This window comes from Sphaeramia orbicularis, chromosome 9 (genome assembly GCF_902148855.1).
Source record: "Sphaeramia orbicularis chromosome 9, fSphaOr1.1, whole genome shotgun sequence".
NCBI lineage: Eukaryota > Metazoa > Chordata > Actinopteri > Kurtiformes > Apogonidae > Sphaeramia > Sphaeramia orbicularis.
In genome coordinates, this window is record NC_043965.1 from 1,106,316 (window position 1) to 1,128,762 (window position 22,447).

General features: G+C 37.7%; 1 protein-coding gene across 1 annotated transcript; it reads right to left on the minus strand.

The window, feature by feature from the left end:
- Window positions 1–628: 628 nt before the first annotated feature.
- On the minus strand, window positions 629–22,194 carry LOC115425764 (solute carrier family 2, facilitated glucose transporter member 8-like). Its single transcript, XM_030143512.1, has 10 exons — window positions 21,912–22,194; window positions 17,435–17,597; window positions 11,808–12,014; window positions 8,261–8,360; window positions 5,246–5,457; window positions 4,102–4,248; window positions 3,883–3,991; window positions 3,142–3,303; window positions 2,924–3,069; window positions 629–1,253 (listed from the first exon to the last, which is right to left on the minus strand). Exons 1-10 carry the CDS (start codon window positions 22,013–22,015, stop codon window positions 1,107–1,109), a joined length of 1,497 nt encoding a protein of 498 aa, XP_029999372.1. The 5' UTR covers window positions 22,016–22,194; the 3' UTR covers window positions 629–1,106.
- Window positions 22,195–22,447: the final 253 nt, after the last annotated feature.

Below are 22,447 nucleotides of genomic sequence, written 5' to 3' on the forward strand. Positions count from 1 at the left end.
TTACTAAATGTTTTGCATGTTTTTGTTTGTTGTGTATTTGTTGATCCACTGTAATCTGTAAATTGGAATCACATCATTTAACAATATTTTAGCACAATTTATAACAACTTTTCCATACTTAATTATGTCTATTGCTTTAATTATTATATTGATAATTATAATATTTGTCAAGTACATATTGTAAAAATTGCTGTTATAATTGTGTTAAATAGAGTATTTAATATAAACATTTATATACTGTACATTGTTGTATATTTAGAGCTTTATACACTGTTTTTTTTCTTTTTGTTGCATTGATAATTTCTTTCCTATTTTTTAAAAATTATATTATATGTTATACTAATAAAATCACACTTATTTTTCTTAAGACATTTCAAGTTGTTCATATTGTTCACATTTTTTTAAAGTGTAGATTGTAAACAAACATTTTCACAATGTAATTTTACTTTTTTGCACTAAAACAAAGAGAAAAGTGTTGTATTTGTCATTATTTATGGTTCTTCTGTTCTTCTTTTCCTGGTTCTGATCATATTGGTCTGAATGTGGAACCTGAACTAACAGGAGTTGAACATCCCTGGGTTGAAAAGATTCCTTCAAAAACATGGATCAGCTGTTTTACTATTTCAACTAGTCAAGGTTTAAAAAACATTATCTAAATTCTTGATAAACTTCCATATTTCTTTTTTTTTTTTAGCTTATTACATGAACCTGTAGCTTCCAGTCCAACGTCAGCTCTCAGAGGAAGTGAAATAAACACAATATTTTAACATATGAACAATTACAAAAAAATGAAAAAAATGAACAATTACATCACAAATGGAATCTGTCAGGATGTGGAAGTCAGTCAAAGCAGCCTGATGGGGTTCGTACCTCAGTCAAACAGGTTTTAAATCTGCGTTTCAGGCTGAATTATGGGATTAAAACGTGTGACGTCTGTTCTTTGATCTCAAAGACACTTGGAAAAGACGTATGAAATACTCTGAAACATCCACCAGGTTAAATAAATGATATAAAAAACACCAAATGCCCACGCAGCGTCTCCAGGACTGATCAGTTCACTCATATTTCAAAAGGTGTGATGGTTTTTTTGGCGAGTGGGCGGAGCTTCAGGGGCCCGACGTCCCTCTGAAAATGGCTTCGATCTGCTCCAGCGTCTTCCCTTTGGTTTCTGGGAGGAAGACGATGGTGAAGATGACGTTGACGGAGCAGCTGGAGGCGAACAGCCAGAAGGTCCCGGCGCTGGTCAGGTGGTCCTGGAAGGAGGCGGGGCTTAGTTTGATGGACATGTTGGAACATTCATTGAAGATTTCACTCCATTTGGTCTGATTTTATTTCACTTTATTCTCTTTCATATTGGTTTTATTCAGTTTTTATCATTGTCCTCCTTTTTTATACATATATATTTTATCTATTAATCATTTTCATCTATTTTTTATCTCTCTACAACATTAATTTTCTGATATTTTCACTGTTTGTTGAGGGAAAATATGGAAAAATAAATATGGAGCTACCAAAATAAAGGTGACTATGGCATAATGTTGTATTATTTTGTTTTATTAAATGTTTCCAGAAATGTAATTCTTAATATATTTGTGATTAATTTGGTTATTTTACCTGATTCTATTTTATTTTCAATCATTTCATTTTTAGTCTGTTTATTTCAATAGTCAAAACTCAGATGGAGTCCTATTCTTTTATGATTTTTACGCATTATTTTCATAATTTATTCTATTGGATATTCTCATTTTCATTGTTATTTCATCTAGTTGTTCTATTACAGTTCAGCCTGTTTTCTCTTTAAACAGAACACATTGAGTTTATCTGGAACTCCTTTGACGCAATTTGAGTCTCATTTTTGCCATTTATGACTCATCTACTTTACTCTTCAAACACTCATGTGGTCATGGAACATCAAATCATCCTGTCATACTCATTATTTATGAAAATGAACAAAATATTCAACAAAATGAGCAAAAAATGAATAAAATTATGAATAAAATAAAAAGAAATAAACAAATCAATAAAATTAAAAACAAAATGAGCAAAAAACAAACATAATAAGTAAAATCAACAAAAGCAAACAAAATGATAAAGAAAATCAATAAAAATGAACAAAATAAGAAGAAAACAAACAAATAATCAATAATATTAAAACAAAAATGAGCAAAAAACAAACTGAATAATAAATCAAATTGACAAAACAAACAAAATAGTGAAATAAATGAATGAAAATGAACAAAATAAGATGAAAATAAACAAAATAATCAATAAAATTCAAACAAAAATGAGCAAAAAACAAACTGAATTATAAAGAAAATCAACAAAAACAAAATAATGAAAGAAATAAATGAAAATCAACAAAATAAGAAGAAAATAAACAAAACAATCAACAAAATTAAAACAAAAATGAGCAAAAAACCAAACATAATAATAAGTAAAATCAGCAAAAGCAAATAAAGCAATAAAGAAAATCAATAAAATGAACAAAATAAGAAGAAAATAAACAAAATAATCAATAAAATTAAAACAAAAATGAGCAAAAAATAAACTGAATAATAAAGAAAATCATCAAAAACAAAATAATGAAAGAAATAAATGAACAAAATAACAAAATAAGAAGAAATAAACAAAATAATCAATAAAATTAAAACAAAAATGAGCAAAAACTAAACTGAATAAATAAAGAAAATCAACAAAAATGAACAAAATAAGAATAAGCAAAATAATCAATAAAATTAAATCAAAAATGAGCAAAAAAACATACTGACAAATAAAGAAAATCAACAAAAACAAAATAATGAAAGAAATAAACGAAAATGAACAAAATAAGAAGAAAATAAACAAAGTAATAAAATTCAAACTAAAACAATAGATAATAACCGAAGAGGCGGTGTCTGTAAAAACTGCGCGGCCCTGAACTCACCATCATGTCATGGAAGGTCTTAGTGACCACGAATGCCATGCTCCAGTTGGTCAGGACGCACACGGCGCTGGCGAAGCCTCGCACTTTGACGGGGAAGATCTCGGACATGACCAGCCTTGGGATGGGACCCCACCCCAGAGCAAAACCTGGACCCAGACCCGCCCGTTAGCGTCACGTGGTCATGGCTGTATGGTCACGTGACCAAAGGTGAGACTCACCTGTGATGAAGACCGCCAGGCTGCACTGCGCCAACCACCTCAGGTCCAGAGCGGGCGCCGCCGTCGCCATGACGTCCAGCGCCGCCGTGGGGGTCCGGGGCTGCTGGGACATCAGGTAGAAGTAAACCCCGAAGGAGGTGGTGCTGATCGCCATGGCAACGCCTGCATCAGGGAAACAAACCCACGGTCAGCGCTGGGGCTTGAGGGCGGAGCCAAAGGGTCATGTGACGTGATTTACACCATTCACATTCACACTATGTGCATGTGCAACCACAACGAAAATATGTAAATAACACGTCCATTTGACTTCGAATTCTATATTTATATAAATATTTATATAAATACAGCATTTCTTACTTTTCTCTCTACATTTAATTTTTCACTCGTTTGCGTTCACTGTGAAATTTAATAAAGTCATATCTTATGTTATTTTATCTGATCTTATCTTATACTTATCTTTTCTTATATCTTATACTTATCTTATATCTTATCTTATATCTCATATTATTTAATACTTATCTTATATCTTATATTATATATATCTTATATACTTATCTTATCCTTTATCTCATATCTTACACTTATCTATATTTTATATCTTATCTTACATCTTATACTTATATCTTACACCTATCTTCTATCTTATCTTATATGTTATACTTATCTCATTTTATCTTATCTTATCCTTACCTTATCTTATCTTATCTTGTATCTTATACTTAGATCTTATCTTAAAGTCACCTGAGATGACCAGGAGGACCTTTCTTCCAGCTCTGTCCATGATCACTGCTGCCACCGCCGTGAAGACCACCTGAACCAGACCCACCAGGACCGAGCCCACGTCCCCCGGCTGCAAAAACACACAACACACACATCCACATCAGGTGATAACCCTGTTCCATCTGCAGCAGGTTCTGCAGCAGGTTCTGTTCTGCAGCAGGTTCTGCAGCGGTTCCTCACCAGGTGGGCCTGCTCACAGATGGTCTCGGCGTAGAACATGATGGCGTTGATGCCGGTCAGCTGCTGGAACACCATGAGCAGGACGCCGACGACCAGGGGTTTGTAGACGCCGGGGTCCTTCAGGTCCGACATCTGGAAGGACGAGCCCTGAGGGGACACATAGGTCACAGAGGTCAAAGGTCAGGCATGGAAGGTCAACTGAGGATGAGGACGTAAACTGGGGACACTGTAGATGTCAGCATAAACAAAAATACCAAATACTTAAAAACTGTCAGATTTGAACCCTTTAAATGACAGGTTTATAATGGAAACAACCATATTGTTGACGCAAAAAACACTAAAACTTTTTTTTTCTTCAATATTCCACATAAAAATATTATTTGTTACTTTGTTATTTTTTCATCCTGGCATATGTCAATGATTCACACCAACACTGGTTAATATACTTTATTATTTTTTGCACTAGGTCAAATGTTAAACGCCTCACTAATTTTGTAACTTTTTGGTTATTTTAGTTCATTTTTGTTAATTTATGTTGATTATTTTGTCCAAAGGCTCAGACTTCATTCATGGGAAGTTTTGAAAAACAGAACCCAGGCTCCTGTCGTCCAACGGCACGTTTAAAGACATGAAATGACATTCATTTGACCTTTCAAGGTCACTCAAGGTCAAAGGTCATGCACCAAATAAAAGCCCATATGTGACTTCCTATCTATTACCAAAAGTATTTTATAAAAAAGTATTATCTCAACATCTTCAACTGTTTTCCAGTTAGAACACTTTAAAATGTGTCCCATTATAAACCAATGGAGATTTGGAACATTTCAAAACTTCGTAAAAAATTCAAAAATCAATATTTCCTAATTTTTGAACAAACTTGGTAGACCTTACCCTGAAGATGTTCCACAACTAATATCAAGTCATTGTAACTGATGGTTTCAGAGAAGAAGGTTGTTGAAAACTTGTTTACAGACGATGGTTGGACGCTGACACCAGTAATCCATCAGACCATCGGACCATCAGACCATCGGACCATCGGACCGTTGGACCGTCGGACCATCGGACCGTCGGACCGTCGGACTACAAACCAGAAGGTAAATGCACACGAAGGGACCCCAGACCATCTACCCCCTCGGTTCCTCACCTGCTCCTCACAGGCGTCCTCGATCCGGGCACATTCCCACTCCACGGGGGCGTCGGGGCCCCTCAGGAAGCGCAGCGCCTCCTCAGCCTCCCTCCTCTTCCCCTGGGACAACAGGAACCGAGGCGTCTCCGGCATGAAGCACATGAACACCATGAGCAGCGTCGGAGGGATGGAGCAGCAGATGGCCAACCAGCGCCAGTGGACCACCAGACCTGGAGCACCGACACCAGCATGGACACACACACACACCAGCATGGACACACACACACACCAGCATGGACACACACACACACACACACCAGCATGGACACACACACACACACACACACACACCAAGGTTATAATAGTTTTGGATTTTTAATTATAGTTTAGTTTTAATTAGTTTTGACTTTTTTTTCTCTTATTCAGTTAGTTTTAATTAGTTTTTAGAGCAGGTTTGTTAGTTTTTATTAGTTATCGTTTTTTTCTGAATGCTTAGTTTTAGTTTAGTTTAGTTTAGTTTTGGTATTAGTTTTAGTTATTTCATATATTTTATCTTCCTCATCATCCTATTCAAAGAAATTAGTGAGGTGTGGATATGGGTTACCCTGGACACTTTATTTGGGGGTCGGGTTAGGGCGGCTCATGGACTGAGCAGAGACACAATGTACCGTACAATGTATAAATTCCCTATAGCAGGTTGAGGGGGGGTGCAATCCATACACAACGTCACTGACGTGAAACAATGCGAAGATGTGCAAAGCATGAGAGGAGATGCACAAAGCAGCCAGCAGTTAAAGCAGATAGAAACATATATAACCAGCTAACCAGCAGTTAAAGCAGATAGAAACATATATAACCAGCTAACCAGCAGTTAAAGCAGATAGGAACATATTATAAACCAGCTAACCAGCAGTTAAAGCAGATAGGAACATATATAACCAGCTAACCAGCAGTTAAAGCAGATAGGAACCTATTATAAACCAGCTAACCAGCAGTTAAAGCAGATAGGAACATATTATAAACCAGCTAACCAGCAGTTAAAGCAGATAGGAACATATATAACCAGCTAACCAGCAGTTAAAGCAGATAGAAACATATATAAACCACTTATAAACATATATAACCCAGTTCATCATCAGTAAACCACACCTTAGCAGATATCTCCTCTCTTAATCATCTCCAGTTCCATTATTAGCTAACTTTGCTTCAGTTCAGTTCAGCTAGCTGTAGCTAGTAACATCAAACGTTTTTTACCATTCTAACAGGTTCCATCCCTCTGTAATTGGATTAGTTTTCATCCTCCTCTTTTCTCCTCTTCTAAACTGTGCAGTTCAGGGCTTGGAAGGTCTTTTCATGGTGATAAACTCTCCAGTTTTAACCTGGATGCTAGTTCAACACTGACTCTGTCCTTTAGCTCTGCTCTGTCTCTGTCACTCACGCGCACACACACGGTACGCCAAAAAAAAAAAAAAAAAAAAAAAAAAAAAAAAAAAAAAACCCGACCCATGTATCACTACAGTAAACCCCAGACAGGACTGTGCTGCTGTGTCCCAGCTTTAGTCTGTATGTTCCAGGTAGAGTGGGGACCAGAAGACCACTGGAAACCACCAGTGACCAGACATGACAGACTGTGTAGTGTCCTATGGTGTCACCAGCTCAAACTGCTGGAGCCAAATAAATTAATTTCATATCAATCCGACATTGACAAAGACGAAAACGAAGGGAATTGTATCCATAATTTTTATACGTTTTAGTTAGTTTTGTAAGCTCACAATACAGTTTCAGTTAGTTATCGTTTTTTTCTTTCAATTAGAGTTTTTATTAATTTCAGTTAACGAAAATGTTTTTTCAATTTTAGTTTTCGTCATTTCGTTCGTTTTCGTTAACGATAATAACCTTGACACACACACACACACACACACACACACACACACACACACACACACACACACACACACACACACACACACAACAGGGTTCAACTCAGACCACAGCGTTTCAACTCCTTCAATAAACACTCAGGCCTTTAAATCAGTATGTGACGTTCAACTGAACTGGAAGAACAACCAGGTCTGGAAAGGTCGGATAAATGCGACCTGGACGTTCAGACTGAAGTCACATTGGAAAATATCAGATCTGTATCAGATTTAGGACCACATATGAAAGTGGTCCGGGTCAGATTTAGGACCACATATGAAAGTGGTCCGGGTCAGATTCAGGACCACATATGAAAGTGGTCCGGGTCAGATTCAGGACCACATATGAAAGTGGTCTGGGTCAGATTAGTGCTGCTCAGACTGTCTTTAACAGATCAGATCCAGGTCACATATGGGTATAAAATCAGATTTGGACCTCCAGTGTTCTCAGTGCTGGTAAAGGTGTTGAAAATCAAAAATGTGTGAATGATCTCCAGCCATAATTGTTTTACTTTATCAGTTTATGACAAAAATATCTGGTTCTTATTGAAGTGAACGGGTAGTGGTCTGGTTTTTGTTGGTATCAGGTCTTCATCTGCAGTTTAACTGGACTCCCTGTCTCTGTCCATGTCGTGGTCTTTTCTGGACCATGGGTTTTGCTGCTTATCTTTTTGTCTTTACTCATTTTGATGCTTGTGTTTTTGTCCATTTTTTTTCACATTTTTTTCACTTATTTTGTAAATTTTTTTTACTCATTTTTATTAATTTTGTTATCCATCCATCCATCCATCCACATGTCCATCCATCCATCCATCCATCCATTCATCCCTCCCTCCCAGTATGACAGAGTGCATTATGGGCTGTAACATATCGTCCAATCAGGACCAGCTCTCCTGGCTCATTCACTTCCACTGCTGCAGAAAAACTACACACAGCTGAAACATTACTTGATGTTTTTCTAGTTTGACTTTAAATCCAGAGAACGAACTGAAATGGAATTAAATTCAGAGGAAGATTCACCAGGGAACAGGCGGACGAGCAGAACACAGCTTTTCCACATCAGTGGAAGCACATGCGTCAAACCCATCAAGTCAGTCTTGGGGGCGGGGCTTCGTACCTGCGGCGTACGCTCCCAGAATGCCGAGCACCACCATGAGCTGCACACAGGAGCCCAGAGTCCCACGGACTCGCTCGTGGGCCATCTCAGAGATATACAGCTGCAAAACAAAGCCCAGGCGTCATCCATCTGCATGAACATCAGAGCATTTTCACTGAACCACAGCTGGTGTCAGGATTTAAAGGACGTTTGAGCAATTCCATTTATTTAAACAATAAAGAAAATGAGTGCGATCTGAGTTCTACAAGGTTCGTACACATTTTTAAGGTCAAATTCAAGCACTTTTAAGGGTCATTTTCAAATGTTTCCAGCTCATCACCTTATCTCTGGAGTCAAATCCATATTTATGTTTATGCATTTGGCAGACGCTTTTTTCCAAAGCGACTTATAGGGGAAAACCAATTAAATCACTCAATCAATCAAATTTTATTTATATAGCGCCAGATCACAAAAAAAGTTCTCTCATGACACTTTATATATAGAGTTGGTCAAAACCAGACTCTAAGCCAATTTACAGAAACCCAACAGAATCCTCCAGGAGCAAACACTAGTGATGGTGACAGTGGAAGGAAAAACTTCCCTTTAACAGCAGAAACCTGGAGCAGACCCAGACTGAGGAGGATGGACGAGTGACAGGACCAGCTGGGGTTAAAGAGAGAGAGTAAAGAAAGAGAAAAAGAGAGAGCGATAGAGATAGAGATAGAGACTGGGGGAGAAGGGGGGAGTAGGGGGGAGACACATGGAGGCGGTTGAGGATAAGTGAGTGGTGATGGTGAGGGCAGGAGAGAGGCAGGACCACCGCAGCAGGTCCAGAGATAATCCTGGAAGAATCTGTGATAATCCTGGGAAAAACCCTATTAGAATATTTAAAATGGAATGTTTGAAAGTGCTAGGATAGGAGGTGCTCTCAGAAGAGCTGGGTCTTCAGGAGCTTCTTGAAGATAGGCAGGGATGCCTCTGTTCTTGTAGCACTTGGTAGAGCGTTCCACCAACGTGGAACGACCCATGAAAAGAGCCTGGATTGTCTTGTACAAGGTCTGGGGACCACCAGACTACGTTCCCCAGACGAGCGGAGTGGTCGTGGGGCGACATAAGCTTTTATCAGTGCACCTAAGTAGGTAGGAGCAGACCCACGGAGAATTTTGTAGGCTAGGATTAAAGATTTGAATTTGATGTGGGCAGCTATGGGTAGACCAGTGGAACTCAATGAGTAAGGGGGTGACATGTGCCCTTTTAGGGTGATTGAAGACCAGACGCGCTGCTGCATTCTGGACCATCTGTAGTGGTTTGACAACACAAGCTGGGAGGCCCGTTAGAAGAGCACTGCAGTAGTCAAGACGGGAGATAACCATAGTCTGCACCAGGAGCTGGGTGGAGATAACCATAGTCTGCACCAGGAGCTGGGTGGAGATAACCATAGTCTGCACCAGGAGCTGGGTGGAGATAACCATAGTCTGCACCAGGAGCTGGGTGGAGATAACCATAGTCTGCACCAGGAGCTGGGTGGCCTGTTCGGTTAGGTATGGCCTGATCTTTCTTAGGTTGAACAGAGTGAAACGGCATGATCGGGTGACAGAGGCAACGTGATCCGTGAAGGTCAACTGATTATCAATCATGACTCCCAAGTTACGTACTACACTGGTAGGAGCCAGAGGTATGGAGTCAATAGTGATGGAGATGTCCTGCTGTATGGTTGGCTTAGCTGGGAAGACCAGCAGTTCAGTTTTGGACAGGTTCAGCTGAAGGTGATGGGCTTTCATCCATGCAGATATGTCAGAGAGACAATCTGAGATCCGCACTGAGACTGTGGAGTCATCAGGTGGGAATGACAGATAGAGCTGGGTATCATCAGCATAGCAATGATATGAGAAGCCGTGTGAGTGGATGATCTGACCGAGTGAGGTGGTGTATATGGCAAAAAGGAGGGGGCCCAACACAGAGCCTTGGGGGACCCCCGTGGTGAGGCGGTGAACTGCTGATGTGTGCCCTAGCCAGGACACACTGAAGGACCGACTAGTGAGGTAAGATTGAAACCAGGAGTGTGCGTGGCCTGTGATGCCCATGTTCCAGAGTATGAATGACAGGATATGGTGACTGACAGTGTCAAACGCTGCTGATAAGTCCAGTGCATATTTACAGGAAAACATAAATGCAGGATTAGGGATGTAACGATATGAAAATTTCATATCATGGTTATTGTGACTAAAATTATCACAGTTATCATTCTTATCGCGATATTGTTGAAATTGTGCTCAAAATGTTCAAAAAGTACTAATACACACAGTGAAATAATTTAACCAAGTTGTATTTTAAAAAAAACCCAAACAAATCAAATAATTGGCACAATGTACTTTCTCTTGGTAGAAACATTCAAACAATAACCCTTAGGGGTCTGAGCCTATTTTGTCCGTTTTTGAGCACTTTTGATTTTGCCTTTATATACGATATATATAAATGTTTACTATACCCATGTTTGGTGTCTTTTTTTTCAGCACAACTTCATCTACATCATCTGTCTATTATTTTTTCACTTTAACCTACTATAAAAACATAAAAGGACATAAAAATATAAAATCCGATTTGAAAAATGTACATACTTTATTGCATAAATAACACACAGATGCTTAATGAACCTTTTCAAAGACTTCAAAAGTGAATATTGGTTCCAAATATTAGGTATATACAATTAAAATTGCAATAAATTAAAACTATACTCAAATATTTGACATATAAGCAGATCTTTACATAGGGTTTTTTCCCCTAAAAGTGCGGTAATCAAACACAGTTATCATGATAATTAGAATTTAAACGCTAATACTAACCGTCTGTGATTTTACCGACGTTTATCATTATACCTGTAATCACTACATCCCTACGCAGGAATATTATTTTTTCACTTTTTATCACAATCATGATCATTGTATTCTGCCATAAACACCTAAAATTATGTTTCATAATAGCAATAACTTTAGAAATTAAAGGAGAACACAAAGTTTTATCCAAAAAAAGGAAAGTCACTTGAAGTCGACCTGAGAACATCTGGGAATTGTATTTTATTTTAGATTTTTTCTAAATGTATCACCTCTGTAAGCAGCTTTGGCTTGAGTTAATATTAAAAATAAATAAAGAAATCGCATCACTGAGTTAGAATTGCAAGCACTTTCAAGCATTTAAACTAAAATTCAAGCACTTTCCAGACCTTGGAAACACAACATTGAAATTTAAGCATTTTCCAGGATTTCAAGCACTTGTATGAACTCATTTAACAGGATGAAAACTATAAAAGACAGGAGTTTATGGTTTTAAAATCTGCTTTAAGCACCGTGTGATGTGACATCAAACAGAAAACTACAGTGTATAATGAAGACATATTGAGTTCAGGGTTCATATACATTTTCAAGGTCAAATTCAAGCACTTTCAAGGATTTCAAGCACCCGTACAAACCCTGTGTGTTGTATGTGTGTGTATGTGATGTTCAAATGCAGGCGGACGTTACGGCGCTAACACAACACAACCCCTGGACGGACGGACGGCACCGCTTCTTACCGGAACGACCAGCGACGTGACTCCGCTGGCGAGGCCGGTCAGCGCTCGTCCGATGTACAGCATCCACACGTTCTGCGCCGCGATGATGATGGTGAAGCCGAAGATGAACGGCAGCGAGCAGAACATGAGGCTGAGCTTCCTGCCGATCCGCTCCACCATCCAACCGCCCAGCAGACCGCCGACCACCGCACCCACCGTCACGATGGACTGGAACCACAACAACATCCAAGTCAAACCCTACGCTTCACATTCATTCCCCCATCACTGCTGGTGTGCCCCAGGGCTCAGTGCCGGACCCCCTTCTATTTATCATTTACATCCAGGGTGGTCAAACATACGGCCCGTGGGCCAAACCTGGACCGCCAAAGGGTTCGATCCGGCCCACGATGCAAAGATTCCACTGAAGATATTAACGATCAATGATGTTCAAATCATTTTAGTTCAGGTTCCACATTCAGACCAATAGGAGCTAAAGTGGATCAGAACCAGGAAAATGTTGTTAGTTCTGTTTTATTTCAAACACATAGAACACAGGTGTCAAACATGTATTTTCTGATCATTTTCATTCATTTTTGTTGAATTTGTGCTGATTTTCTGCTCACTTGGTACCAAAAATAAATGGCATTCTTCTTCTTCCTCTTATTATTATTATTATTTTTATTATCATCATTATTATTATCATCATCATTATTATTATTATTATTATTATTATTATTATTATTATTATTATTAATAAACCTGTTGCTGGTTTTGTGACATTTTTGTGACATAATGCACTGACTGTAGAGAAGTAACTCCTATAAAAACCCTAAAAAGCTGCTGTTCCCAGTGTCATAAAGGAGTAAAGTGAAATAAACGTACTTTCATGACTCACTTTCCTTTTGCTGCCTTTATAATTCTTTTCTGGTTTTTGCCTTTGACCTACAGTGAATGAAGCAGACGTGACCAGATCACATGTGACGCCATTAAACTGCTGACACTGGGTTTGTGACGGTGAAACATCTGCTTCCATTCGACGGTAAAAGACACCGATCATTAACACTAGAACTGGATTCAAATACTGTCATATGAGCTGTGGGCACATACGTGCTCTGAAGACTGTTTTAGGATCAGTTTTATTCACTTATTGATTTAGTGCTTATTTTCTGTCCATGTTCATTCATTTTTGTTGAATTTGTGTTTATTTTCTGTTCATATCTGATTTTTGTTGTGATGGAGCTATGAGGTCAATTATTGTTTGGGGACTGAAATATGAGAATGTGTGAATACACTGAATTTAAGTCTTTTGACTTTCAAGATCACAAACCCTATGTTTTAGAGAATGATATTGACCCAGAGACCCACTTCTACCACAGCATTAAAACATGTGAATATTATTCAGAAGACAAGTATAAGTCTAAAATTAAGGGTTTTTCGGTGATTCACTTTAATAGTAGGAGTCTCTATAGTAATTTTGATAAAATTAAAGATTATTTGCAACAATTTCAGCATAAATTTAGTGTAATAGCAATTTCAGAGACTTGGCTGAGTGATGAGAAAGGGTTACATGATGAATTAGAAGGATATGAAATGTTTTGGCAAAACAGAGCCAATAAAAGAGGAGGGGGCGTGGCCCTATTTGTACTAACTGATTAGAAATGTAAGATAAATGGTGACTTGACAATTGCTATAGACAATCTGATGGAATGTGTAACGGTTGAAATTAAGATGGAAAAACACAAAAACATATTTCTTAGTTGTATTTACAGGACACCAGGGTCATGTATTGAGAAATTCAATAAGGAGATTACTGATTTATATGAAAAATATTGTGATAAGGTGATTCTGGTTTGTGGTGACTTTAATATTGATCTGCTGAAATGGAATGAGCATGCAAAAATGGCAGAATTTGTAAATACTATGTTTAGTTTGAGTTTTCATCCTGTAATTACAAAACCAAGTAGAATCACATTGGAAAGCGCAACATTGATTGATAATATTTTAAAGTAAGTAAGTAAGTAAGTAAATTTTATTTACAGAGCACTTTTCACAGACAGAGTCACAAAGTGTTTTATCAATTCAAATCAGAATCAAATTAAGTTTACAGAGACCCAACAGAATCCTTCAGGAGCAAACACTTGTGATTGGTGACAGTGGCGAGGAAAAACTTCCCTTTAACGGGCAGAAACCTCGACAAACATTATTGATGGTGAAATAACGAGTGGTCTATTTCTGACTGACATAAGTGATCATTTACCAGTTTTTGTAGAACTGGAAATGAACAACAAATTATCTTTAACCAACTATAAGAAAAAACCTTGTTTGGTTAGAACAAAGTCACCAGAAGCAATTATGGCCTTAAACGAGGAACTCATAAATTATGACTGGCATGACGTTTATGTAGATGATGTCAATGATTCATATAATGCTTTCTTAGACATATTCCTGACATTGTACAACAGACATTGTCCTGTGAAAGAATATAGGCAAAATTTTAAAAAGAATAAGAAACCATGGTTAACTAAGGGATTGGAAAGGGCTTGTAAGAAGAAAAACAGGCTCTATAGGGAATTTCTGAAGCACAGAACGAAAGAAAAAGAATAAATATAAAAGATACAAAAACAGATTGACAGCAATCATAAGAACACATAAAAAAGCCTATTATGATCAGTTGTTGGAAATACATAAAAATGATTTTAAAGGCACTTGGAGAGTGTTAAATGATATGATTAAAAAAAGTAATAAAAAGAATTTTTCTACATATGTTGTTAAAACTGGTGACACTGTGGTGGAAAATATAGAGGACATTGTGAACATATTTAATGACTTTTTTGTTAATATCGGTCCAAATTTGGCAAAAGATATTACCCAGTGGGAAAAGGATGATAAAACCTTTGATTTTGCTATTGAAAACAATAATTCAATGTTTCTTGGTGGAGTTTGTGAAAGTGAAGTGTTGGAAGTGGTCAGGAAGTTTAAAAATAAAAAATCTACTGATAGAAATTCCATTGATATGTCACTCATAAAACAAGTGATAAACAGGATCCTTCAACCATTCACTTATGTATGTAATAAATCATTTCAAACAGGCACTTTTCCAGAAAATATGAAAATAGCTAAAGTGATTCCAGTTTATAAAAATGGTGATAAGCACATGGTGTCAAATTATAGACCGGTGTCACTGTTACCACAGTTTTCTAAAATTCTTGAGAAACTGTAAAGAGGTTAGATGACTACATAGACAAATATAGGATATTAAATGATCATCAATACGGATTTAGGAAAAACCGATCAACATCTCTAGCAGTAATGGAATTTACAGAAAATATAGCAACAGCGGTGGATCAGAAACAACATACTGTTGGTGTTTTTATTGATTTAAGGAAAGCATTTGACACAATTGATCACTCAATATTACTACGGAAATGTGAAATGTATGGTATAAGAGGTGTGACGCAAAACTGGTTAAAAAGTTATTTACAAAATAGGTCTCAGTACGTATCAATTGGAAATACAAATTCACAACTTAGAAAAGTAACATGTGGGGTCCCACAAGGTTCAGTTCTGGGACCTACGTTATTTATACTTTATTTAAAGGATTTTTTTATGGCATCTAGTGAGTTAAAATTTACAATATTTGCAGATGACACTAATTTGCTTTATTCGGGAGCAAATATGAAACAAATATTAGAAACTGTGGAAAAGGAATTGATCAAGTTAAAAAAAATGGTTTGATGTAAATAAGTTATCACTTAATGAAGATAAAACAAAATTTATGGTTTTTGGTGGTGCTAGGGGAAGTGATGATATAAAACTGAAAATTAATGAAAGTGAAATTGAAAGGGTGCATGAAACAAAATTTTTGGGAGTGATTATTGACCATAAACTCTGTTGGAAACCACAAATAGATAATATCAAACGCAAAATGTCCAAGGCTGTTGCGATTCTTTATAAAACTCGAGACTTGTTAAACAAAAAATGTTTGCATATGCTGTACTGTTCACTTGTAATGCCATATATGTCATAGTGTGTGGAAATATGGGGCAATGTGTATAAAACTAATTTAGACCTGATAATTAAACTCCAAAAAAAAGCTATTAGAGTCATAAACAAAGCTGGTTATCTCCAACCAAGTAATTCACTTTTTGTAGAATCTGGTTTACTAAAATTTTTTGATATTGTATATTTAAAAACAATGAAATTTATGTTTCGTGTTAAAAGTAAAAACCTTCCTTTTTGTATTCAGAAAATTTTTAAGTTAAGAGAAGGACATTATAATTTAAGAGGGATGTTTGTGTTTGAAAAATGTAAAGTAAGAACAAACGTTAAATATAACAGTGTTTCAGTTATTGGTGTCAAACTATGGAACGAACTGAAGGATGAAGTGAAATTGTGTAGCTCACTGTTGAGTTTCAAAAAGAATTTAATTTGTCAAATTATGAAGGGCTATGAAAGTAATATGATTATAAAGTGACTTATAACACTGAATGTAGTATAATTTGTGTTTAAGTATTTATCTGCTGCAACTTCAGGTGTGGACTAAGGATGGGAATAGGAGAAGCAGAAATAAGCCTCCGGCTTCAGCTTCTGCCTTTTTCAGTTACAAAATGTGTTAATTTTATGTTTGTTTGTTTTTTTTTAATATGTATGTGTTTTGTATTTAACTGAAATAAACATTCATTCATTTCTGTTAATTTGTGCTTATTTTCTGTTTGTTTTCATTAATTTTTGTTGAATTTCTGTTTATTTTCTGTTTGTTACCTCCACCAGGAGGTATTGTGATCACTTTGCTTTGTGTGTTTGCGTGTTTGTTTGTTAGCAGGATAACTCAAAAAGTTAAGGACGGATTTTCATGAAATTTTCAGGAAATGTTGATACTGGCACAAGGAAGAAATGATTAGATTTTGGTGGTGATCGGGTGGGGGGGCAGATCTGTCTTGCTTTTCTTGTTTTCATTAATTTTTGTTGAATTTGTGCTTATTTTCTGTTCATTTTTATTGAATTTATGCTTATTTTCTGCTCACTTTGTTGTTTTTTGCAGTGATCGAAGCTAATGGGATTAGTGTATGAGTTCAGGTTCATTTTTGCTCATTTAGTTCATGTTTTCTGTTCATTTTCATTCATTTTTGTTGAATTTGCACTTATCTTCTGTTCATTTTTATTAATTTTTGTTGAATTTGTGCTTATTTTCTGTTCACTTTTGTTGAATTTGTGCTTATTTTCTGTTCACTTTTGTTGAATTTGTGCTTATTTTCTGTTCACTTTTGTTGAATTTGTGCTTATTTTCTGTTCACTTTGTTACTTTTGCAGTGATCGAAGCTAATGGGACTAGTGTTTGAGTTCAGGTTCATTTTTGCTCATTTAATTCATGTTTTCTGTTCATTTTGTTGACTTAGTGCGTTACTTTCCACTTGTTTCATTCGCTTTGGTAAACAGGAGAAAACTACCTCATTAAATGGACAGAACAGGTGAATAATAATGTTTGTAGAGCAGCCACTAGAGGCCGTCGGTGGTATTACATCATCATACTAAACCCCTGGATTCCCTTTGGAGCTGAGGTCGTCGCCCCTCGGTTGGGACACATTTGACCTTTGACCTTTGGGTCCTAAAGCGCCGTCGCTACGTTGCTAACTCGGTCCGGTTCCTACCCCGAACCACGAAGCCTGGTCGGCGTCCAGTCGCAGCCGGGGGTCGGAGATGCTCCTGAGGTCCGGGATGGCCGGAGAACTGTAGCCCAACACGAAACCGAAGCTCATGGGCCCCAGGACGGACGCAAACGTCGCCAGGTACAACTTCCTGTTTTTCACTTTACTGCGGAGAGAGAAGAGGAACAGAAAGGAAAGGTCAAAGGTCAGTCAGACGTCTGCGTTGAGGATGTTTACACATGAACTGGACCTGATAATCAATGTGAATATTGATCTTTTATACATTCAGTGGGTTTAACTGTGTAATCTGTGTGGATGTAAACTGATCTGCTGGTAAACTTTATAGTTACATAATTAGGGATGTCCGATATTGGCTTTTTTGCCAAAAACCGATATGCCGATATTGTCCAACGCTTAATTTCTGATTCTGATATCTACTGATATCGCTGCCGATATATGTGGGATATTAAACTAATTTTAGGTAACATCACATATCTCCTGTCATGGAATGAACACATCATGCCTAATTTTATTGTGATGTCCCATTGGACGCATTCTCAAATGCAACAAGGCTTTTAAAATGTAAACTCTGTCTGTGCACAGAACACATACTTCAGCTGAACTCTTTCCCTCCAGAACATTTTCCAGTGAGATGCAAACCAGCGCCAGCCTTTTTTGTCATTTTCACTCATCTTTGGAGGCTGACTGAAAATGTTGTGTTAGGAGTATGTGAACACTGAATACATCAAAAGAAAGAACAGAACTTCAACTTTTAAACACAAGAAACGATTTTATTCTATCTTCATTCGTTCATGAGATATGAACATTTGAATATTGGTCATTTTCAGGAAAAAAATGAATTTTGAGCAAAAAACTGAGAAAACTGCATTTTTTTCCCCAAAGATATTGATTTTCGAGATAAAATTGATTTCCTATTTACATTTTTGACTCTTTCTCATTTACCAACAGTAACACTGTATTCCAAATCACAAAATAAAATAATAATAACAACAATAATAATAACAAACAGCTCTAAGATATCCCATCATTCCACAAAATATTAGAGGAATCTACACCAAACTTTAGACCAAACATCTTCTAAAGAACCAGGTTCCTTCTAAACTTATCACATTTACATACATCAGTTATAAGTCTAACACATAGTAGTTTAGCTTTTTGATATAAACACTTCAGTATTCCTCATTTTCAAGAAAAAAAGAAACAAATGCACTAAATACTGTAGATTTCTGGCCTTTCCTTGGCTGCACCAGGTCCTCCTGTTGGACCAGGTCCTCCTGTTGGACCAGCTGCTGTGTTTGATCTGTAAATAATTATATGGACATCTAGTTATTTATCTATGTATGAATTTATGAATTTATTTATTTATTTCCTATTCCAGCCAAATCCCACAGTGTCTTCCCTGTGTCCTGCTGACATTCTACAGCTGAATCTGTTCTGTGTCCTCAGTCTGAATCTGAACTCACTCTAACAGATGAACACTAGCTGTCCTTTGTCTGTCCCATGTCTGTGTGTCTGTCTTCTCCTTGAATGTCCTCTACAAATGTCTCTTTTCTCTTCCTCCTGTCTGTCATTTTCTCCGTGTCCTTCCTCTTCCTCATCTCCGTGTCGGACCTGAGCCGCTCCGTGTTTCCGTGTTCCGTGTCCGTCTCCCTCACCTTCTGTTTCTCCGTTCCTGTCTCTAAATGGTTCTTCTGTAGCTCCATCACATACTGAACTGTCAGACTCTGTCTCCATAATCATCTTTAAGGCTTTTCAAACTGTGTGCGGTTCCTGCACAGTCTGCATTTCCTCATTCAGTGACTGACGCTGGATGCGTTGCCATGGGAAACGGAGACTCCAGCGCGAAAACATTAAACGTGGTCCGTCATTTTTCCGAAAAAGCTGCTTAATTGTTTGTTTTCGGACTAAGGAAAGTAATTCACACGATCCGCAACAGCTTCAACTACAGTCTAACAGTGAAAACACGGAGTGACGGAAAATCTCGTCATTGGCGAAGAAAGAGTTAAGTTGTGGAAAAAATGCCATATTTATTTCTTTTCTCTCCCTCCATGAGTCTATTACAGTGTGGTAACTCTACTGTACACTTTTGAAAACTGCACATTTCTTTCAGCAACAAACAATGCTTCATTTAGGCGTCGGTAAATGCCGGTGAGATCAAGGCATTATTTTATCGGTTTTAACGATAGGCAAAAAAACCAATACCGATATTCACCGATATTACATTTTTATGCCAATATCCGACATCCCTATACATAATCCATCATCTCTGCATGGCTGTATGGTGACGTTTACGGCCAACAGTGGCATTTTTCAGCTCATTTCATTCATTTTTGCTGAGTTATTGTTTGTTTTCTGTTCATTTTCATTAATTTTTGTTGAGTTAGTTCATATCCCTGGAAGATGCATTAAAGGTCTGAAACTCAACAGTATGTGTGTGTGGAAAATGAGTCAAATTAAACTGAGTAAACTGTCCGAACTTATTAATTTACTGCTTATTTTCTCTTCATTTTCTTCCATTGTTGTTATTTTAGTGCTCATTTCATTAAGTGCTGCCCAGTTAGTGCTTATTTCCTGTTCAATTTCATTCATTTTTGTTGTTTTACTGCTCATTTAGTCCTCGTTTCATTAAGTTTTGTTAGTTTAGTGCTTATTTTCTGTTCATTTTTGTAATATTATTGCTTATTTATTGCTTGTTTCATTAAGTTTTGCTCAATTCATAAATATTTTCCGTTAATTTTCTTTCATTGTGTTCCTTTTATTGCTCATTTAGTGCTCGTTTCATTAAGTTTTGTTAATTTAGTGCTCATTTTCTGTTCATTTCTGTAATATTAGTACTTATTTAGCACTTGTTTCATTAAGTTTTGCTCAATTCATACTTATTTTCTGTTCATTTTCATTCATTGTTGTTGTTTTATTGCTCATTTAGTGCTCGTTTCATTAAGTTTTGTTAATTCATTGCTTTTTTTCTGTTCAGTTTTATAATTTTAGTGCTTATTTAGTGCTTGTTTCATGAAGTTCATCTCATTTCGTGCTTCTTTTCTCTTCATTTTCAGTCCTTTTTGTTGAGTTACTGCTTATCTCTGGACGATGCCTTCACAGTCTGGAACTGTGCAGAAAATGAGCCCTGTGGCCTGTGTACGCCTGTGGAGTGGACCTGTAACTGTGCTGCTGACACACTGAGGACAGGCACTTGGGTTGTGTGTCTGTTGTGTGTGTGTCTGTTGTGTGTTTTTGTGTGTCTGTTGTGTGTTGTTGTGTGTCTGTTGTGTGTCTGTTGCAGTGGCGGCTGCTCATCTTTCAGACAGGGGAAGCTCTTTGTCAGCTTACATCAAAAAAAAAAAAAAAAAAAAAAAAACATTGTCAAGTTATTTAAACATACATTGGTCCCTCCGTTCCTTTTTCAGTAAATGCTCAGTGTCCTTATCGTACCAGTCGGCGTCTTTTCCAGGACTGGACCAGTGTCCTCTGAATGTCCAGCAGAGCTGGGCTGCTCAGATGGCCTTGGCCCAGTGCATTGTGGGTGTCAGACTTCAGCCTTTTTAAACTACAGATGCTCCTTTCACTCTGACCTAGCCGACAGTCTGACTGATTTAACTACCTACAAAACCAGATTAAACTGAACAAGAAATGATTAAATTATGGAACTGAAACACGAAAACGCTGAAATTATGTTAAATTGAAACAAGGAAGTCCAATGAGTGTTTTATTTACAGTGAAAGAAATGAACCAGTACTTTGGTAGTGGTTTCTGTGATTTCCCAGCAGAATGTGTGACGGTATTAAACTGAACTGTGTCAGTGAAGGAGCAGATCTGAACACAGCTGTCAATCAAACAGGATTCAGCCTTTCGACAGATCATCCAATCAGCACGTGGGATTCTGGCGTCCAGCCCGGCCGAGCTCCGCCCACAGCTCCATTCACCCGCAGAGACGCCCGGCATCCGGGGGCGGGACAACATCGTGGCATTTATCCAATTACCGTCCAGTTTAGAGTCAATGAAAAAACCTGTTCCACTCAGTCCCACTGAAGCCCACAGACGGACACAGTCTGTGGACACATGCACTGAGCAGAGAAGGAGGAGAAAACACAGACACGGGAATGGAGGAGAAGTGAACAACAGCCAGTCTGTTGGTTTAGAATAGAATAGAATAGAATAGAATAGAATAGAATAGAATAGAATGCCTTTATTGTCATTATACATATGTACAACAAAATTGTTTGTGAAAAAGCTGAATCTGAATGAACTCGTCTGTGAGATGAACGTGTTCTAACACATTTGGAGTCAATGGAATGTCAACACAACCGAACAGATTTAACCATTTAATTTTCGTAATTTTAGGGGAAGCCGGGCTTCCACTGCAGTCTGAGAGAAATCACCACTGGTCTGTTGTGTGTGTGTGTGTGTGTGTGTGTGTGTGTGTGTGTGTGTGTGTGTGTGTGTGTGTGTGTGTGCTGCTGACCTCAGGTACGCCTCCTGCTCAGACATGAGTCCTGTGGGGTCCTCCTCCTCCTCCTCCTCCCCCTCCCCCTCCAGCAGCCTCCTCCTCTCCTCCTGGACGTCCATCCCGCTCACCGTCGGCCTCAGGTCCGTTTACCTCCACGGAAAACAACCGAGCCCGGTTAGAAACAGGCGAAACCGGAAACACCAGCAAAGAACCTGGGAAAATCTACGTAAAAACCACGGCCCGTGAAGTAAGCACGGGTCATTTCAGCGGCGAAGACCCGGTGATGCGTTCATGGACCGGACCGTCATTTTTCATCTGTGAAGATAAGTTTTACTGATATTAGAATAATAATAACTCAAATTAAACTGTAAACCGTCTGGAATGATTTAGTGCTTATTTCTGTTGATTGTCACTCATTTTTAGTGATTTAGTGCTTATTTTCATTTACTTTTGTTGATTTTTTTTTGATCAGTTATACGCACAAATGAAATTTCAGGTGTTATGTTAATCTTCAACTTTTATATAATCTTCAAAATGATTAATTAAAACGT

Excerpts from the sequence above, each read along its gene's own strand:
- LOC115425764 (XM_030143512.1), bottom strand. The coding sequence starts at position 22,015 with ATGGACGTCCAGGAGGAGAGGAGGAGGCTGCTGGAGGGGGAGGGGGAG. Across the intron at positions 4,249-5,245 it reads AGGACGCCTGTGAGGAGCAG|GGCTCGTCCTTCCAGATGTC; the intron begins GTGAGGAACCGA and ends GTGTCCCCTCAG. Across the intron at positions 3,070-3,141 it reads CCTGGCGGTCTTCATCACAG|GTTTTGCTCTGGGGTGGGGT; the intron begins GTGAGTCTCACC and ends GTCTGGGTCCAG.